At 48.7% G+C, this 19,826-nt stretch overlaps 8 protein-coding genes across 8 annotated transcripts; 1 reads left to right on the plus strand and 7 right to left on the minus strand.

The window, feature by feature from the left end:
- Positions 1-168: 168 nt before the first annotated feature.
- On the minus strand, positions 169-1,580 carry FTJAE_2886 (monocarboxylate transporter 2; the record flags this gene model as incomplete). Its single annotated transcript, XM_037349126.1, has 2 exons — positions 169-1,079; positions 1,127-1,580. The coding sequence occupies 2 exons, from the start codon at positions 1,578-1,580 to the stop codon at positions 169-171; spliced, it is 1,365 nt and encodes a 454-aa protein (XP_037210003.1).
- Positions 1,581-2,352: 772 nt separating this feature from the next.
- On the minus strand, positions 2,353-3,199 carry FTJAE_2887 (uncharacterized protein; the record flags this gene model as incomplete). Its single annotated transcript, XM_037349127.1, has 2 exons — positions 2,353-3,077; positions 3,127-3,199. 2 exons carry the CDS (start codon positions 3,197-3,199, stop codon positions 2,353-2,355), a joined length of 798 nt encoding a protein of 265 aa, XP_037210004.1.
- An 876-nt stretch (positions 3,200-4,075) lies between these two features.
- On the minus strand, positions 4,076-5,962 carry FTJAE_2888 (AP1-like transcription factor; the record flags this gene model as incomplete). The annotated part of the gene is made up of 3 exons (XM_037349128.1): positions 4,076-4,322; positions 4,377-5,401; positions 5,459-5,962. 3 exons carry the CDS (start codon positions 5,960-5,962, stop codon positions 4,076-4,078), a joined length of 1,776 nt encoding a protein of 591 aa, XP_037210005.1.
- A 3,026-nt stretch (positions 5,963-8,988) lies between these two features.
- Positions 8,989-9,385, minus strand: FTJAE_2889 (uncharacterized protein; the record flags this gene model as incomplete). The annotated part of the gene is made up of 2 exons (XM_037349129.1): positions 8,989-9,254; positions 9,313-9,385. 2 exons carry the CDS (start codon positions 9,383-9,385, stop codon positions 8,989-8,991), a joined length of 339 nt encoding a protein of 112 aa, XP_037210006.1.
- Positions 9,386-9,404: 19 nt separating this feature from the next.
- On the minus strand, positions 9,405-9,764 carry FTJAE_2890 (uncharacterized protein; the record flags this gene model as incomplete). Its single annotated transcript, XM_037349131.1, has 2 exons — positions 9,405-9,568; positions 9,623-9,764. The coding sequence occupies 2 exons, from the start codon at positions 9,762-9,764 to the stop codon at positions 9,405-9,407; spliced, it is 306 nt and encodes a 101-aa protein (XP_037210007.1).
- A 729-nt stretch (positions 9,765-10,493) lies between these two features.
- FTJAE_2891 (uncharacterized protein) lies at positions 10,494-11,600 on the plus strand (the record flags this gene model as incomplete). Its single annotated transcript, XM_037349132.1, has 4 exons — positions 10,494-10,576; positions 10,629-10,775; positions 10,930-11,182; positions 11,286-11,600. 4 exons carry the CDS (start codon positions 10,494-10,496, stop codon positions 11,598-11,600), a joined length of 798 nt encoding a protein of 265 aa, XP_037210008.1.
- Positions 11,601-12,953: 1,353 nt separating this feature from the next.
- On the minus strand, positions 12,954-14,340 carry FTJAE_2892 (uncharacterized protein; the record flags this gene model as incomplete). The annotated part of the gene is made up of 3 exons (XM_037349133.1): positions 12,954-13,617; positions 13,677-14,049; positions 14,331-14,340. The coding sequence occupies 3 exons, from the start codon at positions 14,338-14,340 to the stop codon at positions 12,954-12,956; spliced, it is 1,047 nt and encodes a 348-aa protein (XP_037210009.1).
- A 2,150-nt stretch (positions 14,341-16,490) lies between these two features.
- FTJAE_2894 (uncharacterized protein) lies at positions 16,491-17,463 on the minus strand (the record flags this gene model as incomplete). The annotated part of the gene is made up of 4 exons (XM_037349134.1): positions 16,491-16,747; positions 16,803-17,059; positions 17,170-17,299; positions 17,352-17,463. 4 exons carry the CDS (start codon positions 17,461-17,463, stop codon positions 16,491-16,493), a joined length of 756 nt encoding a protein of 251 aa, XP_037210010.1.
- Positions 17,464-19,826: the final 2,363 nt, after the last annotated feature.

The following is a 19,826-nucleotide window of genomic DNA, read 5'->3' on the forward strand; positions in this document are numbered from 1 at the left end:
CAGTGGTATTGACATTCTCAGCTCTTTTAGCACCCAGAACTCCTTTCCCAAGATAATAGCAATACTTTTAAATGATGTCATGATTTTGTGTCCAGTCCTCGATAAAAGACGACAGCCGTTCAGTCTCGAGGGTAGGTTGCGTTAAATGTTTATGTGCTCGATAATTGTTCAAAGGGCAGCCTTCCAGTTGTGCCAGCCCAAGAGGGTGACCTTGGCCAAGAATAGTGAGATCATGGATGCCACATAAACAGCACCAGTCAAGATGATAAGTCCCCAGTATTCACCACCATTAGCTTGGACAATACTACCACCAATGGGAATACCGATCAGACAAGCAAAAGACACAATTGTATAGGCCGTAGCATAATAGCGTCCATACTCTTGCGTCTTGCACAGTCGACCGATACAGACAGGCGCAATAGCAATGGATGTTCCTGACGAGAAACCGAACAGCACGGTGAAGATAATGACACCAGCTGTGGTTCCACCAAGAGGTAGCCATACGCAGAAGCAGGCCACAATGGCAAGAATCACAGCCAGGATGCTGACGTTAAAAGGACCGATCACATCGGCATAGTAGCCAGGCAAAAGTCGACCGATGACCGAACCAGCGTTGAGGATAGGAATGAGGTTATACGAAAAATCCTTTCCAAAGCCCTTGTGCAGTGCATACGTCGAGATGTAGCCGAGAGGAATGAAGAGAGAAAACTCCAACATGAAGACACCAATCGTGGTGAAGAGGAAAGGTAGACTCTTGAAGATGAGAAAGTTGGGGTGCGCGGTGGCGTCCTTGGCGGGTGGAAGTCGAGATTTGAGAAGACAGATACCGATCAAACTGCAGCAAAGGCAGATGAGAGCAATGACTCGAGTGGCCCATCCGTAACCAATCTTTTCGATGAGCCTCGTCAACATGAAAGGGTAGATGATACCGCCGATTCCACCAGCAGTAGATGCAACGCCAGTAGCGAGTCCACGCCGAGCCTTGAAGAAATGGCCTACAGCAGCGATCGAGGGTGTGAAGAGTAGTGATGATCCAAAACCACAGAGGAGGCCAAAGGCAACGACAAAGTGCCACAGTTCTGCAACAGTCAGCACATAAAAACCAACAATGTCAATGAGGACTTACCAGATGCAAAACTCATAAAGATCATACCGCCAACGGTGAATACAGCACCAGCAATGACAAGCCATCTCGGACCATACTTATCAAAGACAGGACCAATGTACACACCGCAGAAGAACGCGAGAAAGGTGTAGATAGAAAAGATCCAACCGACGGTTCCCTCGCTATACTCTGTGAGTTGGTTGTCGAGAACATAGGCCTGAAACGTGCCGAGGGTGTTCATTAGTCCAAGCGAAGCGAATAGAGAGAACCACGAACCAGCGACCACGGACCACGCCTCCAGGCCGCCCTCGGGATACGTTTCCTGGAACGACGCTGTCGATGCTGCAGTCGGTTGCTTCTCTAGATCGGCTCCTGACTTGGCGTTGGTTTCGTTTCCTTGGTCGAGCTGGTTGACATGGTCGTTGATCTCGTCGTCCTCGTAGAGGGCACGAGATGTGACTTGGTGACAATCCATTGTTTTGACTCTGAGCAAATCGTAATGTTTCCTTTCCGTCTCCAGATACCTAGCACGCTTTTTCTTTCTTCCTTCTTTTTACAATTGTCGTAGCATATCAAACATGTAGTTGACAACTCGGGGGCGAAAACAAAAGATCGGACATGCTTAAATATAAGAATGATCGGATTTCGGCGTGGCCCCGGGTCGAAAAAGCCAGGCCCGCTTTCGGAGTGCGGCCTGAGTTGCCGTAGTGGTCGAGTTTCTCATTGACATGAGAGTAATGAAAACTCATCATTTGTTCGTCAAGGTTCTATAGCTCCACCCTTAACACGGATATATACGGTCGTAAAATCAACTGAGAGAGACCTGCAAGACCTGATGGGTCTAAACCCAAAGCATGTGTAGACGCCTTCTCAAGACAAGTCCCATTGTTAATGCAGCCCAATTTGCCCATCTTTTCTCCTCGGAAACGAGCAATCATTGACATTATCGGTCAAGATGGTCAACGCACTTGATCCTCCGTCATTGAATTGTGGGTGGTCAGATGGGTCCTCTCTCTACCCCAGCTTTATCCCTATGCCGCTATCTTAACCGGCCTCAAACCCCTCAAGCTCGCTGTTGGTCTGAGTCAAATCGCTCTTCTGATAGGCTTGAAAAGTCGTGATTGAATGGCTTCGCCCAATTATATCCTTTTTGAGAAGCAATTGGGTCGGCAAATTATGCATTACTATCTGTCAATTGCATCAATGGCACCGTAACTTAGCTGGCTGAACTAACCTCCTCTTCAGAATCAAGCCTCCTCGTCTTCCACATCCTCCATGGTCACATGCCGTGATGATTGGCCTTGATCGGGTCGTGCTTCCGAGCTGCGATCTGCCGTCTTGAGATAGCCCTCTTGTTCCAGTCGATCTGCTTCCTCCGGCTCTATTAACCCTCCTTGACCCTGGCCCTTGTTCATCTTCATCTTGACTGCTGTAGGCACAAATGCCGAAACAGCCTCTTTTCTGAGATCGCGCACCACAGGCTTGGCTTCGTATACTGTTTTCGCTTCCACGACTGGCGCTTCCCTCTTTTGTTTGTCCTCGGCGTCCGGCCTAGGATTCTCTGCCTCTCTCCTTGCTCGTCGTTCGGCATACCATTTGTCCATGACTTCTTTGGGAATCGGTGGTGGTGTATCTCGAGGCATAGGAATACTCTTGACGTCGTCCGGGACTTCTTCGTCGCTTGTCGTAGCATCGTTAGAACCTCTGCGCCTCTTCCCTAATACCCTAGATCCTGAGTCGTGATCTCTGTTCCATCCTCGACTGAATGTTGGTGCTTTGTCGCCAAGCGCTTCTCTGGCCTTATTCACTGCTTTGAGTTCCTTTTCGAGCCCTTCTAATGTTTGTTCTTCGTGGCGAGTCAGCTTGCCGCCGCTTGATGTGATTTTCTTGAGGTCGTCGATCTGTTTTTGAATGCGCTCGGGGTTCTTTCGCGATAGCTTCTCGTTCAAGCGTTCTTGTCGCTCATGCTTGCCTATGATTCCGGTTAGAAGGCCAAATGCGATCATCAGATTTCATCTTACCTTTCTTGAGAGCCTTCGCCTTGTCAGCTTTGCGCTGAGCCTGCACAGGGTTGTAGTTCTTCTCCTTTGGCATTGTGAAGTATCGGAGGTTGGTATTTGTGCGAGGCTTGAATCGAGACTGCCAATTAAATTTTCAGAAGTCCCAGTTGAAGGCCAAAGACACGAAATAAACAATTGCTACAGGATGCGAGAAGTATTGTAAGCTGAGTGCGATTTGTTCAAGATGGTTTGGTCTGGCTAAAGCTTCCTGGTCGCGATCACTTGGCTCCACTTGATGACTAAGATTAGTTGTCATGATAAAAATCACAACAGCTTTCGGTCAACGATGGACTCAGAAATGATGTCACGGCGATCTTCTACTTGCGGCTGAATATTTTTAGATCTTAATTTACTGGCGTATGCAGGGTCTGGACATTTCAGATTAGCTCAAAGCTGCTGTTGTAGTGTGCAATTTATCGTTGAATGCTAATATTCGTATCACAAAATCGCCCCCAACACACTGATCATTCTTTGCATACATAGTAATGAAAGTTGAATAGTTCCTTTGATGTACATATCTGATCAGCATGTGTGTTGCCAAGTCACAGTGATCATCATATATCCCCTGTTGTGCCCATGACAGTTGAAACCAGAAATAAGTCATAATTATTCATAGCAGCAAAAAAAATGTACATCCAAAAACAAAGCATAAGTAAATCCCCAAAGAAATTTCAAGCTGAGTTAACAGGTCGAAGATTTCATGGCATGCTATATAATCATACCATAGATCATCCTTTCTCCTTTCCATGCATCCAATTCCGTTGACGGAGGTAAATCAAGCGCCGGAATCCCTTGGTTTTCCGATCCCCTCCTGTCTGTTGTAAACGCCTTAATCATTGTAGCTGTGTGCTGGGTATGCCGCCGATGTTTGTAGTGTACAGCCGAATCTTTGTTCATAATAAACCTGGTCTCAAATTGGCAGACCAATATGCTTATCTTGGTTTGGGTCACTCGACTTTATTTCCACACCCAACTGTTGGGCGACACAACTACTGGAGACGTCTTTACCCATATATTTTTGCAGAATGGTGTCAAAGTCGGTCTCAGCAACCACAGGACCAGTGCCAGAGCACTTGGCCTTCTTGGTAAGTTCGGAGCAGAGGCCGTCCAGGTCAAATTCACCATTCTGTGCCTTGGGGCAAGCTTGGAGTTTCTCCCTGTAGAAACGTGTTAGAGACAGACCATTCCTGATTCCAAAGGTTGATACATACCACAGTTGATTGCAGTTCATGTTCTGCTTCTTAAGAGGTTCGTCATCGGACTCCTTTTGAGCATCAATCTGATCAATCAGGTTCGATGGCTTCTTGGCCTGGCCATTGAGATGAGCGCTGGGGCTGTTGGGAGCCATGTTGTAAGGAGTAAAGAAATCGCTTTCAAGAGCATCATTGAAGAAGTCGTCGAAAGATGGGTTTGCCAAGACGTTTTCTTGAGGCTCGCGATAATCACCAAAGAGCTGTGGGTCAAACTGTCCACCGTTTTGTTGTGACAGCCAGTCGAAGTTAGTGCTGTTGAGATCGATGTTGCCGAACTGGCTGGGGTTGTTATTGTTGTTGTTCTGGTGAGTCTGCTCCTCGCCAATGGTAGTCATCGTATCAACGGGCTTGAAGCCCATGGGAGACTGGTTGAAAGGCTCAGGCGATGTTCCGCAAGAAGAGCTGGGGCCAGTGTTTGAATGAGATGAAGCAGATGGAGAGCTGGAAGCGCCATTGACGCTGTAGTTTGCGGAGTCGACGCTCGCACGAGAGGGGTTGGTCGCAGAGCTTGCCATGGAAGGGCTGAAGACACCCGAGAACTTGGCCAAGTCATCCTTGAATTGTTGAGCGGTTTGCGCGCTGTTGTTGACGCTGTTGGCAGTTGGGCTTGGGTATGTGATCTTTTGCTGATTCGGGCTTGTAGGCGATGAGCCAGTCTTACTGACAGGTGGCCCTGGAAGCATGCCAAACTTGGGAAACTCGAACTGGAAGTTAACATCGCCGAGGTTGCTGACGGCAGCGCTGCCGAAAGGAACCTTTTCCCTTGGCAGTAACTTGGTAGCTGACATCACTGTGACCTTTTGCTTATACTGGTTGAGCTCAGCTGTCATGCGCTCAACCTGTGCCCGAAGCATGCCATTCTCATGGTTGGCAGCCTGTGAGGCCTTCTCTAGCTCTTCAACCTTTGTCTCAAGATCCTTCAGGTGCTTCTCCTTGCGTTCTCTGAAAGCACGCTGAGCAGCTCGGTTTTGAGCCTTGCGCTTCTATTATATGGATTAGTAAGTGATACGCTTTATATGTAATCAATTGATAAGACGTACCGAGCTGGGCTCGGATGTAAGAGGCTTACGACCGGGCTTCTTAGGGACCTTGTCGGTACTCTCACGGCGCTTGTGATCTCCACCAGGGCTATCTTCGTCATCCTCGTCGTCGGGGTAGCTGCGCTTCTCTGGCGTATCAGTCTCTGGGGAGTCAGACAGAGCGACAGAACCAGAGTTATTGTTGGGCTCCGTGGAAGCAGCGGGAAGGTCTCCAATCATGGAAGGCTGGTCCTCGCTGGCGAATGAGAAGTCGAAGCCAGAATCGCCAAAGTCATAGTCGTAGTTGTCGAGGAAGGGACTCTCCTGGTAACCTGTAGCGGTGGCAGACTTTTGCTGGCCAGCAGAATTGCGGAACGTCGTGGGAGAAACTGTGAGAGAATTGTCCACGGGAGAACCAGAGAGCTGCTGCTTGTTGGAGTTGAGAGCAGCGAAGAGCAGGTTCTGCTGTTGCGGGGTCAAGAGAAAGTTGGGTGGCAAAGTGCCTCCAGTACCGGTAGAAGCCATCGCGAAATATGAAACGGGCAATCGAAAAGAGGCGTAGCGGTGAGAAACGATTTGAAATCGAAGCAGACGAAACTGATGCCGCGCGGGTTGAATATAGATTCAAGCTCTCTGCCAGTCCAGGCTCACGCAGGAGGGGACAAAGAGCCAGACCAGAGGCTGTCTGTAGGTGCCTGAAGCGGCGACGTCGGGGACCTAGACGAGCGGGGCGGTACTTCTGCTGGCTGGGTTATGATACTGGCATATAACTAATTGTCAAGCGGCAGTGAGAAGTGAGGCAAAGTTGAATGATGGGAAGAACGAGGTTTTCGGATTCAGGCCGCAAAGGACAGGATAGAAATTGAAGCTACTATGGTATGTAAGGTAACAGTATGTAAGATTGATGATGAAATCGGTGGTTTCTGGTGTCAGGCGGAGCCAAGAATGGGCGAGGAGGGGAAATCGAGTGAGATGGATGGCTGCAGTAGTAGGTCGAGCGGGGGCAGCTGAGCGGGCGTTGGAGTTGAATCGCACTGTAGGTACTGTATCTACGCGTACCCAGAGCCTAGCAGGGCAAGCAAAGGGCAAGCAGACAAGCAGGCAAGGCCAAGCAAGGGTCCAATGCGGAGCGCCCGACTAGAAAATTTGCTGCCTGAGTCACAAAGATTCCTTCTAGTTGATTCTTCCATCAGCTCACTAGACCCTGAACAGGAACCATTCTGGGTGGGGGTCAGCGAGTTTCCGAGAGAGGCTGGGTACAGGAACGTGAACTCTCGACAGTGCGAATAGCGTCAAAGTTGCATTTGTCAGCCGGGGCTACCGGTCCTCGGGACCCATGGATATCTTACAACAGAGGAGACGAAACAAAAAGCCCATCGAGGCCATGCCAAAACGAGCCATGAGCATGTTATTGTCCGTCCGTCTCTTCTCTCTTTCCTATCGTCTGAGGCTCTGACTCACAATAAAAAAGCCGTTTGGCCATGAGCTTTCATCCATTGGCATGCTGCCTGTGACCGACCTAGCGACTTATACCCGGACGTTTTCGGCAGATATTATTATTTGACATGCACGCCCTTCGACGTTGTGCACGAGTCTCTCGAGTGTTCTCCCCCTTTCCCGGCCTTGTCTTGTTAGACAGTGGCGATTCCTCCTGAACGGACGGCATTATGCTCCTCCGACTGCGACAGAATGCCGTTCACTTGCTGTAATGGCTGACCGTGCTATCTGTCTCAATTACAATGCAGAAGTGACTCGAGACCATGACCTTGGTTATGGTTCAACTGACAAGCCTCATGACCTCATAGTTAATTGTCTCCGACTCTGCTGCAGCCATTGCCTTATCCCCGAGCCACAACCACGCGGTCCTGTCGAAATTCTCCCCGCCCCCGAATTTAGACCAAGATTCGGAGTTTGCCACACGGCGCACTCACCTCACTTTCGACCAATCAATGGAGATTATTCGTCCCAATAGGTCAAGTCCAGTTATCAATCGCTGGAATTTCTACGATATTTTTGTATCTCAACGGCGGCCAGAAACAGGTCTCCGGATGCGAAAATATTTAAGAAACAATTGCCCGATTGTAGCCAATCACACTTTGAAGCTGTGTAACGATCCAGCTAAAAGTTAGCAAGTTCGGAGCTCAGGTCGGACGTAAGCATCTGCGGCGTAGTGTGGTGCCTCGATCTGATATGCATGGATGTTTTGGAATCATCCAGGACCCTTGTTCCATTTGCATGAACTTGCACGTGATTACTGTCTCAATTCTACTCCCATCTTGAAACATCCGTAACGTCTTGGCTTAACCTATACTTCAACATCACAGCATGTTTAATCACATGTTCTTTGGGGTGTTGGTAGTTCTTAAGTCCTGCAATTCCCTAGAGCATGTCGCATATATCAGAGGCCGTATTTCTTCATCGTGTCAAAGCAATGCAATATGCTCACGAATGTGGTAAAGCTGAAAGTAGTTTACTTACACTTAAGATCTCTATCCTAAGTGATGAAAATAAGTTTAGTCTATCTTAGAAGGTATTTAGACCAGTAAATCGGCATCTGGTCAAGGTCGGGTTTCCTTACTGCCAGGGCGTCTTGGCGCTTATATCAGTGCTATGGCCAGCACTTGAGCCGCTGTTGTTTGAGATGTTGAGATTGTGGCGGCTGGACGTTGCCCAAGTATTGAGTGGCACTTTGCCTGATGGCCGTTTAAGAGGTCTTAATACGTTGTAATCAGATTGCATGTGGTTGGGCCTACCTTGGGAGACAAGAACTTAGGATTTCTATCCTAAGGGATGAGGAGACTTAGGTAAGTTTAGTATATGTTAGTAGATATTTAGGTCGGGTAGCTTGGCACCTGGATTAACGGCCCATACATCTTCAGTACACGATGCAGTGATGATGATTTGTGCTTCCAAAGTGAGACTGTGCCTTTCTTGATACAAAGCGATTCAAATAGGCGTTCCATGCTGATACGAATCGAATTCACTTGGCGGGTTGTCATGAATATAGTCTAACTTTGTTGCCATCAGCCCCGATATTGGTCCGCGAGAGAATTCATAGCCTTGCCCACGGCAGTTCATTTCAACACTCAGTCGTCATCCTCTCCATCTGCCATCTCCTCGGCTCAGTTGGAGTCGGTTCCATCCTCGAACTCATTGCGGAAGCTTTGGCAGGCATGAACCGCTTCAAGAGCGGAAGTGGCCTAAGTGATGATATGCTGTTGGGCAGCCTCCATAGTGCGTGCACCGACGCAAGGGCAGTACTCCGTTTCGCCCTCTTTGGGGGAATCCAGATTAGGTTCATTCGGCGTTTGCAGATACTTCTGAATTCGGGCATCTAAGAGAGACGTTGGCCATCGGCGACCTCGAGTGAAAGGAGCTTGTCAAGGATGGCCTCGTTGTGTGCCTTGCCCATGGAAACTGATGATCTACTAGTCTAGAGCTCACGGCTCATAGTCACTGTCATCCAGGCTGGAATCAATGCCCATAACCTCCCTCAATGACCGACAAGCAGACAGACTCATCGTCACTGCCGTCGTCGCCCGAGCCCACGTTCATGAGCGGACTCCAGGACTCCCGTCATTGACAGATTCAGCATCCTCTCCACTTTCTTCTGAGCCAGCATTGACGTCCTGGTCGTCGTTGATGAGGTCTCGGGGAACCAAGTGACTGTATAGGTGGAGGATGTCAGGGAAATAAGCCTCGGCCTGTGCGTTCATGATTGCAAGATACGGCTGTCGGGTGTAGTCGCCCCAGAGCACAGCATTGTGGAGAATAGTCGACGAGAACCGCTTCCAACGGTGTTCAAGCTCTTCGAATCCTTCAACAGTGTGCCAAAGGTCTAGAATCGTTGTCACCATCCTCGTCGACACTGTCACTATCACTGTCTCCGTCGTTTTGCTGGAGAAACTTGGTTTCGCTGGCCTTGATATCAGACGGGGCGTCATCCATCGCGGCGTTGTTGATATCATTAGGCCAAAAAGCCAGGCTCATGGGGAAGCTTGTCTTTATCGCAGACTTTGAAGGTCACACCAAGATACTTGGTCGAGTTGCAGCGGAAAGCTGGACTGTAGACAGCCTGATACGGATTCTCAGATTGCACGCAGAGCATCATCTCGAGGTGACCCAGAATCACTTAATCAGGCTCGAGGTAAGGTTGTTTATCCTTGATTCAGCTGTTGTAGAGACTTTTGAAGTCGGGCATTTTAGAGAGACGTTGGACATCGGCGACCTCGAGTGTAAGGAGCTTCTTGAGGATGGCCTCCTTGTCGTTGCCGGGTGATCCATCCTGTAGCTTGTGGACTTCGGCCTTCAGGAGCTTGCACTTCATTCTGACCTTGTTCTCTCTGTGAGGAACGGAATCAAGAGAAGATGGACATGGTAATACTTACTGTTTGTTCACTGAGAGGTTGGTGTTGTTTGATGTACGCGTTGGGTGTCGGCAATAGAAACTACTACGATAATAATGTTCAACAATCTTGCGGTTGTGGAAGTTTCTTCTTAGGTTAGGATACACAGGAGAGAGAAAGATGTGTGGGAGAGAGAAATAAGTGAGGTAGAAGTCAGAATGCGTAGCGTAAGGTAATGTGCACACCTTGGGTCACTGATTCACTGTCATTTCACTGCCACTGGCTAGCATTTTTTACCACTACCTATCTAAGGTGTTGATTCACATTTATCCGTTTCCTTTTGACATATTTGCCAGTTGCCTTAGGTAGCTGTTTATTCTCTTACAGCCACCCCTTGTTGATCTTCTTTCTCTCCTTCATCCTGCACACATCATCGTGAACCTCCGCAGACTTTGAACCTCGACAAGCGATTATTTTTACAACCGAACACTTCTTTCTGCCTCTATAGTCTCATCTATGCTTTATTTTACTAAAACCGCTCTTACGATCAGAGTATCAACGAAATGGAGAACCTTCTGCGCCTTTTGCCGGCAAGACCCATGGCAAACACGCTCGAAAGACAGGATCTCTAGAAACTCACCCAAGTGAGCTCCTCCCCTAGACGTATGTATGGGAATGAATTCTTTCAGATCACTCGCCTGTGTGGCACCATGTCCCACGTCCCCGAGAGACTCGGGAAGTTCCTTGATCAACAGGAACATCCTGGTGTGTTTCTCCCCAGGTCAGCGATTAAGTATGCTTCAAAGTCAAACTTCAGCAACATCATAATCTTGTAACGCTCGCAGGGTCCTTGAAATTCAAGTTGAAGCTGTACCAGTCCTTGACCCCCGAACTGCTCGCGACCAGCGGCAGGGTTTCGATGACGTCCGCTGCTTCCCACGAATCGCACAAGCCATCAAAGAACCCACAGGGCTCGTTGGGATATATATCGAGTAGAAGGCCAATGGCAATTCCCAATCGAAATACGCAGACCTGGCTCAGTTGTTGAGGCAGGACTTGGTAGAAACAAACCTCCGCGATGTCCGCCTCATCGGTAGTAGCCACGATTTGGGATCCCGCAAGGGGCTTCTATTAACCCTCATGAAGATGTGTGGTCCCTCGCAAGCTCGATGTGTCGACTTCGATCACTACCCTGGCATCGCCAACTTCTTGGCCTCTCTTTCTGAAACTCAGAGCCAAATGCCAGCTTTATATGCTGGTAATGAAGGGCGAAGTTTCATTAACGGGGCATCTCATACCTAGAATCGAGGTGTTCGACATCTGTCGTTATGTGTTCTGCTTCTTACAGCAGTTGGTTCTTGTCAACAGAATCAAGCATAACAGCGTTGTCCAGAATGGAGTATGTAGCGACTAAGATGGGCTATATTATCTCGTAGGTAACCCGAACCCCTGGACGGATCTTTTGAACGTCAAGATCGATACTAATAACTGAAACTTTGCAGGATAATGCTATACTCACTCTTGCGCGGATGGTGAAATCTGACTTGCGCCATCTCCGACGCTTTGCATTTTCTTTCACGTCGGGATTTGGTCGCACCGTTATCTATCGAGACGAAGACTACGACAACATCAGCGACGTCTTCCTTAACGATTACGGGGACCCGCAGATCAATTTCATCAAGTCTCTGGTCGTCGACATGATGGGCCATCTTCCCCAGCTCGATGAGACGTGCATTCTTCCCACCAGGCAGCACTTATATCAAGGAAACGAGTGCTGGGAGACGGTTTCATCAACAGGGAGGATCTGTAGTATCTAGGGTTCCCCCCTGCATATTCCAATTGTCCCTTGAGCACCAGCTCATGCTCCCGCGAGGAGACCGACGTCAGCTTCGGCTCAGCATCGATGAGGATCATTGAGGTCATTCCGAATATAAAATTAGGGTAATATTACTCTCTTGCTTGAATTTGAGCTGTTTCAATTGCTATACTTCGCCTCATCTGTCATCTCATAGGCCTTTTATCTTGAACATTGATACGGCAAGATGTGGAGGAAAGCTCAAGACTTTTTTTCTGAGTGCCAGAAAGCAAAAGACCATGGTGATAAGTTTATAATAACTTGGCTAATCTTAGGATAACTGAGATACATTTAGGATGAACTTAGGGTGCCCATTACTGAGATCTCTGCCTCACAGTGGGATGCCATGCACGGAGCGCTGTGCCGTTTCACTCATGCTGGCGTGTATTAAGTCCTTGAAAACACAACCCTTGAGAACACCCATGAACTACTTGGGAGCCCTGCCTTCCGGTAATTCTGCGTTCGCATGTTTGAAGGAATCGAGGGTCTTTCTTTCAACACGAACTACGGCTCGACTCCTGTTTTCCATCACCGACTCCAGAGCATCTACAATCTTCCTTGCTTGTTTCTAACTCTTCTCTTGCAAGCCTGGGGCAAGGCCTTACGCGAGATTCAATGCGTGGGAGCATATCGTGGATGGGGAGCAGTATTGGATTCCTCCTGTGTTCCTCCGCGTTAGCGAGCCATCTGCTCTTGCAGCCAGAACCCAAGATAGCTGCTTAGTGTCTAGATCGCCCCACTAATGGTAACGGGACTTCGAGATTCGTGGGGATAGTTTGGTTGAAATGCGTTATATACAGATATCACAGGAGCGACATGAGACGCAAGGCAGATGGAATGCAAACAGTAAGCGAGGACAAATAAGTATATACACCGTGTGCTTCAACCTCCTCTTCTCTCCAGTCCGAGCCCAAAGTCTCATTTCGAATATCCTTCCATACCCCAAGGAGAAGGCAGAAAGCGAAGTTGTCAGCCGTCAGCTCTGCCAGCTACATATGAGTTCAGAGAGAAAACCATCTCTGTGCCGGGCATCGAGCCTGGGACAAGATGAGCACTGCATTGTGGAGGAACTTGCGGTGGTCGCCCAATTGAAAATGAAGAGGGGCGTAATGGTGACCACCGTGAATTTCGGGGAAATAAGGCTTGCGTGTGTCAGCTTCTTATGCGAGATATCATGAGCAAGAAGCGCTTCGTGTCCGCGAATGACCCTGTTTATGAAATAGATCTTGTCTTCGCGTGTCAGTCGATCGGACAGACCCTTGGTGAACTCCAGGTTGCCGGGAATCATCATGGTCTCTGACCAGATAACTTGACGTCAAAATGGCCTTTTCATTATGGTCTGCCGTTGCATGGAGTCCACGTTGTCATCGTCTGTTTGCGTCGGGGCTGATTCTGGTCGTACCATTACAACGGGATGCAAATCAGTGGCAGATGTTCCCACTACCACCGCATAGACATTCTCAATCCCGTCACTGTCTGTCGATGGCCTTAATAGCCTCTCAGCCGCTGCGTTCCTCAAGGCATATTTTGTCAAGCAGCTTGTTGCAATAGAAGCTCTTGGCAGTACTTGGAAGATCACGATAGGCGCAGCTGATTTCCTCCATCCATCAACATAATCCTCGGCTTGGCTGTCGTTGGGAGCTTGGCATTGTTGAGGGTGCCAGAGGGCTTCTGCCTGTTCCCCAGTGATGTAAACGCTGATCCCCTTTCCTTCGTAGTCTCGATATTGACTCAATTTGTATACTGACGTCGAGGAGGAAGTGGAGTCATCCTGCTCTGACAATGAACTCTCCTGTGAACGCGGCGGCGCTTCCATCAACCATCGCTCGTCATACATCATGTCGGATAAGGAGTATTCCCGACCTGGTGAGGAGCCAGCCTCAATGGTCTCACGGTATCTGCCCTCCGGCCCCTGCAGTCGGATGATATGCTTCGTCATGTTGTCGGGAAGGGAGATCTCTCCGCTTTCAGAGAATAGACTGAGTGTTTGGTTCGATGTGTTGTGCTCTACCAGGCTCAAGCGAAAGATACTGGATACTTCTGGAGATAAGCAGCCAGGGCGTCGCTGTAGGCTGTATGCCAGATGTGAGTGTTTCTTTCCAGCTCTGGGATTGGAAAGCAATTGACGCCTCCTGTGACCTGTCGCGGAGAGGAAGGCAGGAAAGTTATGCTTGAACCTGTTGAATCCGCCCCAGGAGACTGGCCTCGCCTGGCCTCCTCGGGTTCCGCGCGCAGTGCCAAAGGGTTGGTGTCGGGTAGAGCCTCGTTAGCCCACAGCTGAGTTGTAAACATTAGTGAATCCGCGAGGCGATGAGGATTCTGGTCACGCTCTGAGAGGAGCGTTCGATCTATGTCCCCTTGTGCCTCGTCTTCGCCACTGAGCACATCGATGACTACGCCGACTCCGTGGTCTTTTTCGACATGTATTGGCCGTGCTGTAGTGGAGGTATTTGATAAACCGCTTCCCAACCAGCTAGAGGAACCCACAAGAGGCCTGGGTGTGTTTTAACTGCTTGCCACTCGACAATGTGTGCAGTCGCTTCAACGAGAGCCGGTACACGAACCCACTGACGTCCGTTAGGGCGTTGGACTCTGTATTATATGTGCGCTCCGAACTCGGTGTGTACCAGACGATTAAGTGCAGTGCATGTAGTGATAAGGGTTTGTGGCATGCTCAGGTGTAGATACACACCATAGATCATTGCGCTGGAGGAAGACAAGTCAGCGACCGAATTGAAGATGCAAGGATAAGTAATTACCATTGTATGAAGATCTGTTTGTATTGGCCATAAACGTCGATGAAGTCGATAGAGTGTAAGCGACGAAGGCGAGGATATGAGAATCCCGGCTAGATTGTGAATATGATAACTCAAGGAACCTTGGGATTCTTTTTGACAAGTTTAGGATAACTTAGAAAAATTTAGGGCAATCCTCCCTAAGCTTAGGATAAACTTAGGCAGGCTTATGATGACTTTACCTAATTCTTATCTTCTCCTGGCCCAGAGTCTACACCTGTGCCGCCAGATTTGAAGGATAGAGAAGATAAATCCTATCGGCGGATGAGATGGCGAATCTATCGTCGATTCCAAGGCATCTCCCCTCTTCGATATAGGCGAGGTGGTGTTGTCTTTCCCGTAAGTATAGAGAACAAGACCGCAAGATCCTTGCCTTTGCCATCCATTGCCTTTCCAAGCTGCTCGATGCGGTTGAGGCTTTCACGAGTCCAGAGTCAGGAGGGACCGGGAAGACTGATGAATTATTCGTCACCCGAACTGTCCGATTCCGTGGCCTTTTTAGAACCGAACTGAATGCTGCCCCTAAGCATATCTCATGAACCATTGTGGCCGAACTTGGTGCCCACTTCACCGGTTGCCATCTGCAGCGTCGACGGCCATCGGGTCGTAGTCGAACCCCGTGCTTAGGAGACCATTTCCGATGAAACAAAGTCGCGTTGCTATGATTGTCAGTATTGAGCCCCATATATCTAAAGTGAGTGAATGACATACCGAGACGTCGATCTCTGGTACAGGATCTCGAGTCCCCGGATCTTTAAGTCCTTTGGGCTGTTGTAGTTCATTTTCTTATTCGTGCCAAGGACACCACAAGATGCATTCTACATACCATGGATTGATGAGTCGCAAATGAACCATGTTGCGATCTCTTGAACGGTGAAGAGTTTGGATCCTTCAAGTGATAGAGACTGGGTGTATCTAGTAGTCATCAGCACGTATTCGTCGTGATGGCACTCATCATTGCGAGCGCCAAAGTGGAGGATAGTATGGAAAGGGGGCGGTGTTCAGTTGAAGTAGGCTCACCTGTGAGCGGACAACTATCTTGCCAACTTCCTCATCCCTAGGAGGCACATACTGTGCTTATCGCAGTTTCCGACCGTATGTCGAATGGCTAAGCATTTGTAGAAGAGGCTTTAAGTTGTGATGCCAAGTGCTGGCGTACGTGTTGAAGTGAAGTGGCCGCCTGCGCATACGCAAAATGGTCTTCCATCTTCTCATATTTCGGTCTTATATCTTGCCATTCATCATCAGCCTCCAAGCCCGAAGCTCTGTCGTTGGTGGAGGATATGTTGAGTCCGAAGTTGCCTGCTCCCGTTATCCCTCCGCCCTGTTGGTCTGGGTGTCTCCCTCATCGTGACTGAGACAGATTAGGTAGACGCCAAGCAGAGGAGCGATCACAAACACTCACTAATTTTGGTCAATTTTGTCGATGTGCCGGCGGTGATCGTTCGACATCTTATCCTCCTCCAACTGGTGAGCATTCTGATATGCCTCGGTTGTCGGCAGCTTGTCAAAATTCCTCTGTTGACGAGTAATGGCTTTGCGATAGGCATTCACGTTTCTGTTCCTCGTTGCCTTTTCCTTCGATAGCTGGCGCGATACCTCCTCGCCTGCTTCGCACTCATTATGTCAGAAAGCTGTTCCTGGGCTTTCCGCTTTCCCACACCTGAGCCAGGTGGGCGACCTTAAATATTTTAATGTCAAAGAACAGACTGCATCGCGTGTTTTCTACCTCGTTTGCGTGGCGCCATCATTACGAGTGCCCAAGGTGGTGCAATGAGAATATATTGGTGATGGAGGAGAAGGGGTTTGAAGTGGAGGAGAAGAGTTTTGAGGGTTGAGAAAGATCGAAGGGAGAATAGGATGGTTGCGCTGAAATTCGGTAGCCTACGGTACTGCGAGTGAATCACGCTGAAATTCAGAAGTTATGCCACATTTTAATTTAGATATCTGAATAAAAACTCCAGACTCTTCAGATCTAACTCCACTCTTCATGATCAGAGCTTGCTCCTATCTCACAACTCCTTACTTTCAATACGTGGATTTCATCTTATCAATATCTAATTTTCCTGATGGGTCGCCAGTGTCACAGATCGAGGAACGCCATCCCTGTCTTGACTAATCTCCATCGGCGGTTCGTCATTGGAGTCGGACATCTCATAGTCACTGCAGAGGCAGTCATTTGTCGATTTCTTGGTGTCATCGTCTTGAATTGTCTGCATCGGCAGTCCGTGGGGACAACAGGTCAATTGTCCGCTCTGAGCACATTCGGTAGGTTGTTTGGCACCCTTGAGTTGTTCATCTCGACGATCGGCATCTGTTCCTTTGTTAGCAACACTATACTTTTATAGTAGGAGTGTACAACTGCTTACTTGCTAGGGTGCAAAGGAATCCAGCGCGTCGCAAGAGCTTTCGCTTCCTTCTCTCCTTTTTCAGAGTCCGGGACTCTGAAAAGACGCGGCGGTCAGGTGTGCTGTCGCGGCACAACGTCGAAGGGGCACTGGGACAACCTTTGTTGCGGTTGTCGGATACCCTTTTGGACTTGAGCAGTGTATAATCTTGAAGTCTTTTCACAATATCCCTGAAAGCTTCGGCATCGTCTTCTGTCATCTCTGCTCGTTTGGAGCTTCTGGTCCATGCTAAGAGGTCATCAGTACAGAAAGGAAGTTGACAACTCCGAGACATACTAGTGAAGGCTTCTACCAAGAAGTCTTCGGTACAGACCTGCAGGGTCCTCACGCCGATCGTGTCATGTGCAGAGGAGGAACATGGCCTAGTCCCGACATGATATCGTCGACGAGCCGAACAAGCCCGTCGGAAGGAAACGAAGGCTTGATGTGATCTTCCCTTGCTGCTATCATTCGAGCACCTGCGCATTCAAATTAGTGATTGCGACAACGAAATGAATGTCCCATACTGACTTGTCGGCAACCAAACCCGCTTTTTGGGTTGCTTGAGCTTTCTCGTGGTCTGGGGGAGCAGACCTCCGATGTGCTCCTCGATCTGAGGCACTGGCGAGCCCGCATCATCCATCTTAAGGTGAAGTCAGGTCTGAAATGAGATAAGACGTAAGAGCAGATGCTAATAGAATGAAATTCACGTTTTGATTGCTATGGCTAGAAAGTTGTGTTGATGAAACGTGGTTTTGGCCCAGTGCTCTGAGTGTTAAAGCAGAGTAGAGTAAAAGGTAGATGAGTTGATCAAGAATGGAGGAGAAAAGAAAAGTTAGTCTATCAGTCTAGGGCTATCAGTCAGTGCTGTGATTCAGAGAGGCATTATTTGGCAGCTGCCAACAGCTGCCACGCTCTTGTTGCTTTGTATAAGTAGCAGCCAATATATATATAAAGTCTGTATCGTCTTTGGTTTTCTAAACCATTGAGCCTGGTGCATTGGCATTCATCGTGTTTTCGTCAAATCGAAAGTTCACGGCTAACAGGGCGGACCAATGGGCATTATACCTTGGTCATGCTGTGCTCCTGGGCGATAAACCTCTGTATTATTCCTTTCTGCCTGGCATTCCTCAGAAAACCAGTGACGGTTCCGCTTACAGAATCGGCACTGAAATCGGGGGTGGTTTCTGTCCAGTCGAGAACATCTAAACGATTCCCCCGGATCAACGTCCTTGATCCCAGCATCTGCAGCACATGTTTATAATCCCGATCTCCGATGGGGGACATTGGCTTCATGCTAGGAGTGTCAATAGTTTCGGGATGGATCCTTCGGTATTGCGACCGCGAGGAGAGGTAATCCAGAGAGCCCTCTCGCAAATATCCAGAGAACCGACGGGTACTGCTCCTGCGAAATATAACAAGACGTCTACAGTCGCCTTTGCCTCTGGCTACCAATGATTCGTGTTGAGAATACACGATGGAATGCTCTTGCGACTCTGGTCGTTTCGCGGAAAGGCCTGCGAGGCCCTAACGCTTCGTCCACCTGTTTAACCTCGTGTGAGAGTCATGGTGATAACTCCATGGCAAAGGTTCCAGGTACCTGGGGGCCGATCTGGGACTTGAATGCACGCAACGGTCCTCGTCCACATTGTAGGAGTGGTAGCCTACGACCGGCTCAGGGTGTGGAACCTCAATGTGGCCAGCAATGAGGAATGCGTTGCACTCTGTGGCATGGACAAGGTGGCCGTCATAGTGAAACGCCACAGAGACGCTACAAAAGTTGTTGTTATATAGTTGAGGAGATAGAGGAAGAAATTGTTCGTCATTGGGTCTGTATCCATGTGAGTATTGTGAGGCAGACCATCCCCACTCATCAACATCGCGGCTGGGATGAAACCATCGTGATCTCTGACTTCGCGCTGACTCGTTATGTCCTCAGCTAAGATGTTGGAAAGTTTGGCGACTCTCCTGGCAAGGCATGTCAATCTTGGCGTACAGTTGTCGCATACTAAGTGGGTGAATTTCTCTAAAGTTGAATATAAATTCGGACTCGCTTGGATGTCCATGATGATATTCTGCAGGCTGAGGATTTCGTGCAGGATACCATTACAGACCACTTTGATCCGGTACCGAAGGGACTTTTCAAAATGTAGCTTGGCCTTCGAATGTGAGAATGTTCTTAGTACCCCCAGGAACTGACCAGAGTAATGCATTCCTTGTCAATAGGTTCTAAAGGCCTCTTCTGTGTATACAGCATTAGCGACAGAAAAGTCGAGGGGCCAGATGAGAGTTTGATAGGGGACCTACTCTCGCTAATACTCTACATATCTATATATGGGAATTTCTCGTGTTATATGTATCGACACTCTTGCAAATGGGGTTATCATAAAGTTGGCTGATTCTGACCAACTCTAAAGAACAACTTATTAAACCCTAGGCCCCCGGAACTCGCGATGTTCTCGGACCGAAATATATGTGACAGAAGACCGGTGTGGAAAGGGCTTGCTTCTTGAACCGCCAATGTCTGGCAAACACAGCATCGGATCCATGCCTGAAGCCAGAGGAGAGCCGTATGGCTCTGGGGACACCGAGAGAACTGCTGTCGCAGGCTCCTCGAGAGGTCTTGTGGGACTTTTTTATACGTCAGCATTCAGTGACTTGACACATCTTTGCGGTCCTTACTGATATAGCACAGGGCGACTCGCGATCTTCACATCTGCCCATACTTGGACAAGAATCTCTGCCTTGTTCGCTGTATCTGGCATCAAATAATATATGGCTATATGATAATATGAACAAGAAGCCTTGAATAGTATGAATAGAGAGGACATATTTATAGTAAATAAGAAACAGGGGAAAGAGGCATGCGAGCTAGTGAAGAAAATACCAGAATCTTCAGCTTGCGAAGGGGAATGGTAAAGGCTGGCAAGCAATACGTATGCAAATAGTTTGCAAACATTACAAGCTGTGTCGGGCATTCCATGAGAAATTTGCATCCCCCCTTCG

This window comes from Fusarium tjaetaba (genome assembly GCF_013396195.1).
Source record: "Fusarium tjaetaba strain NRRL 66243 chromosome Unknown NRRL66243_c0000059, whole genome shotgun sequence".
Lineage (NCBI taxonomy): Eukaryota > Fungi > Ascomycota > Sordariomycetes > Hypocreales > Nectriaceae > Fusarium > Fusarium tjaetaba.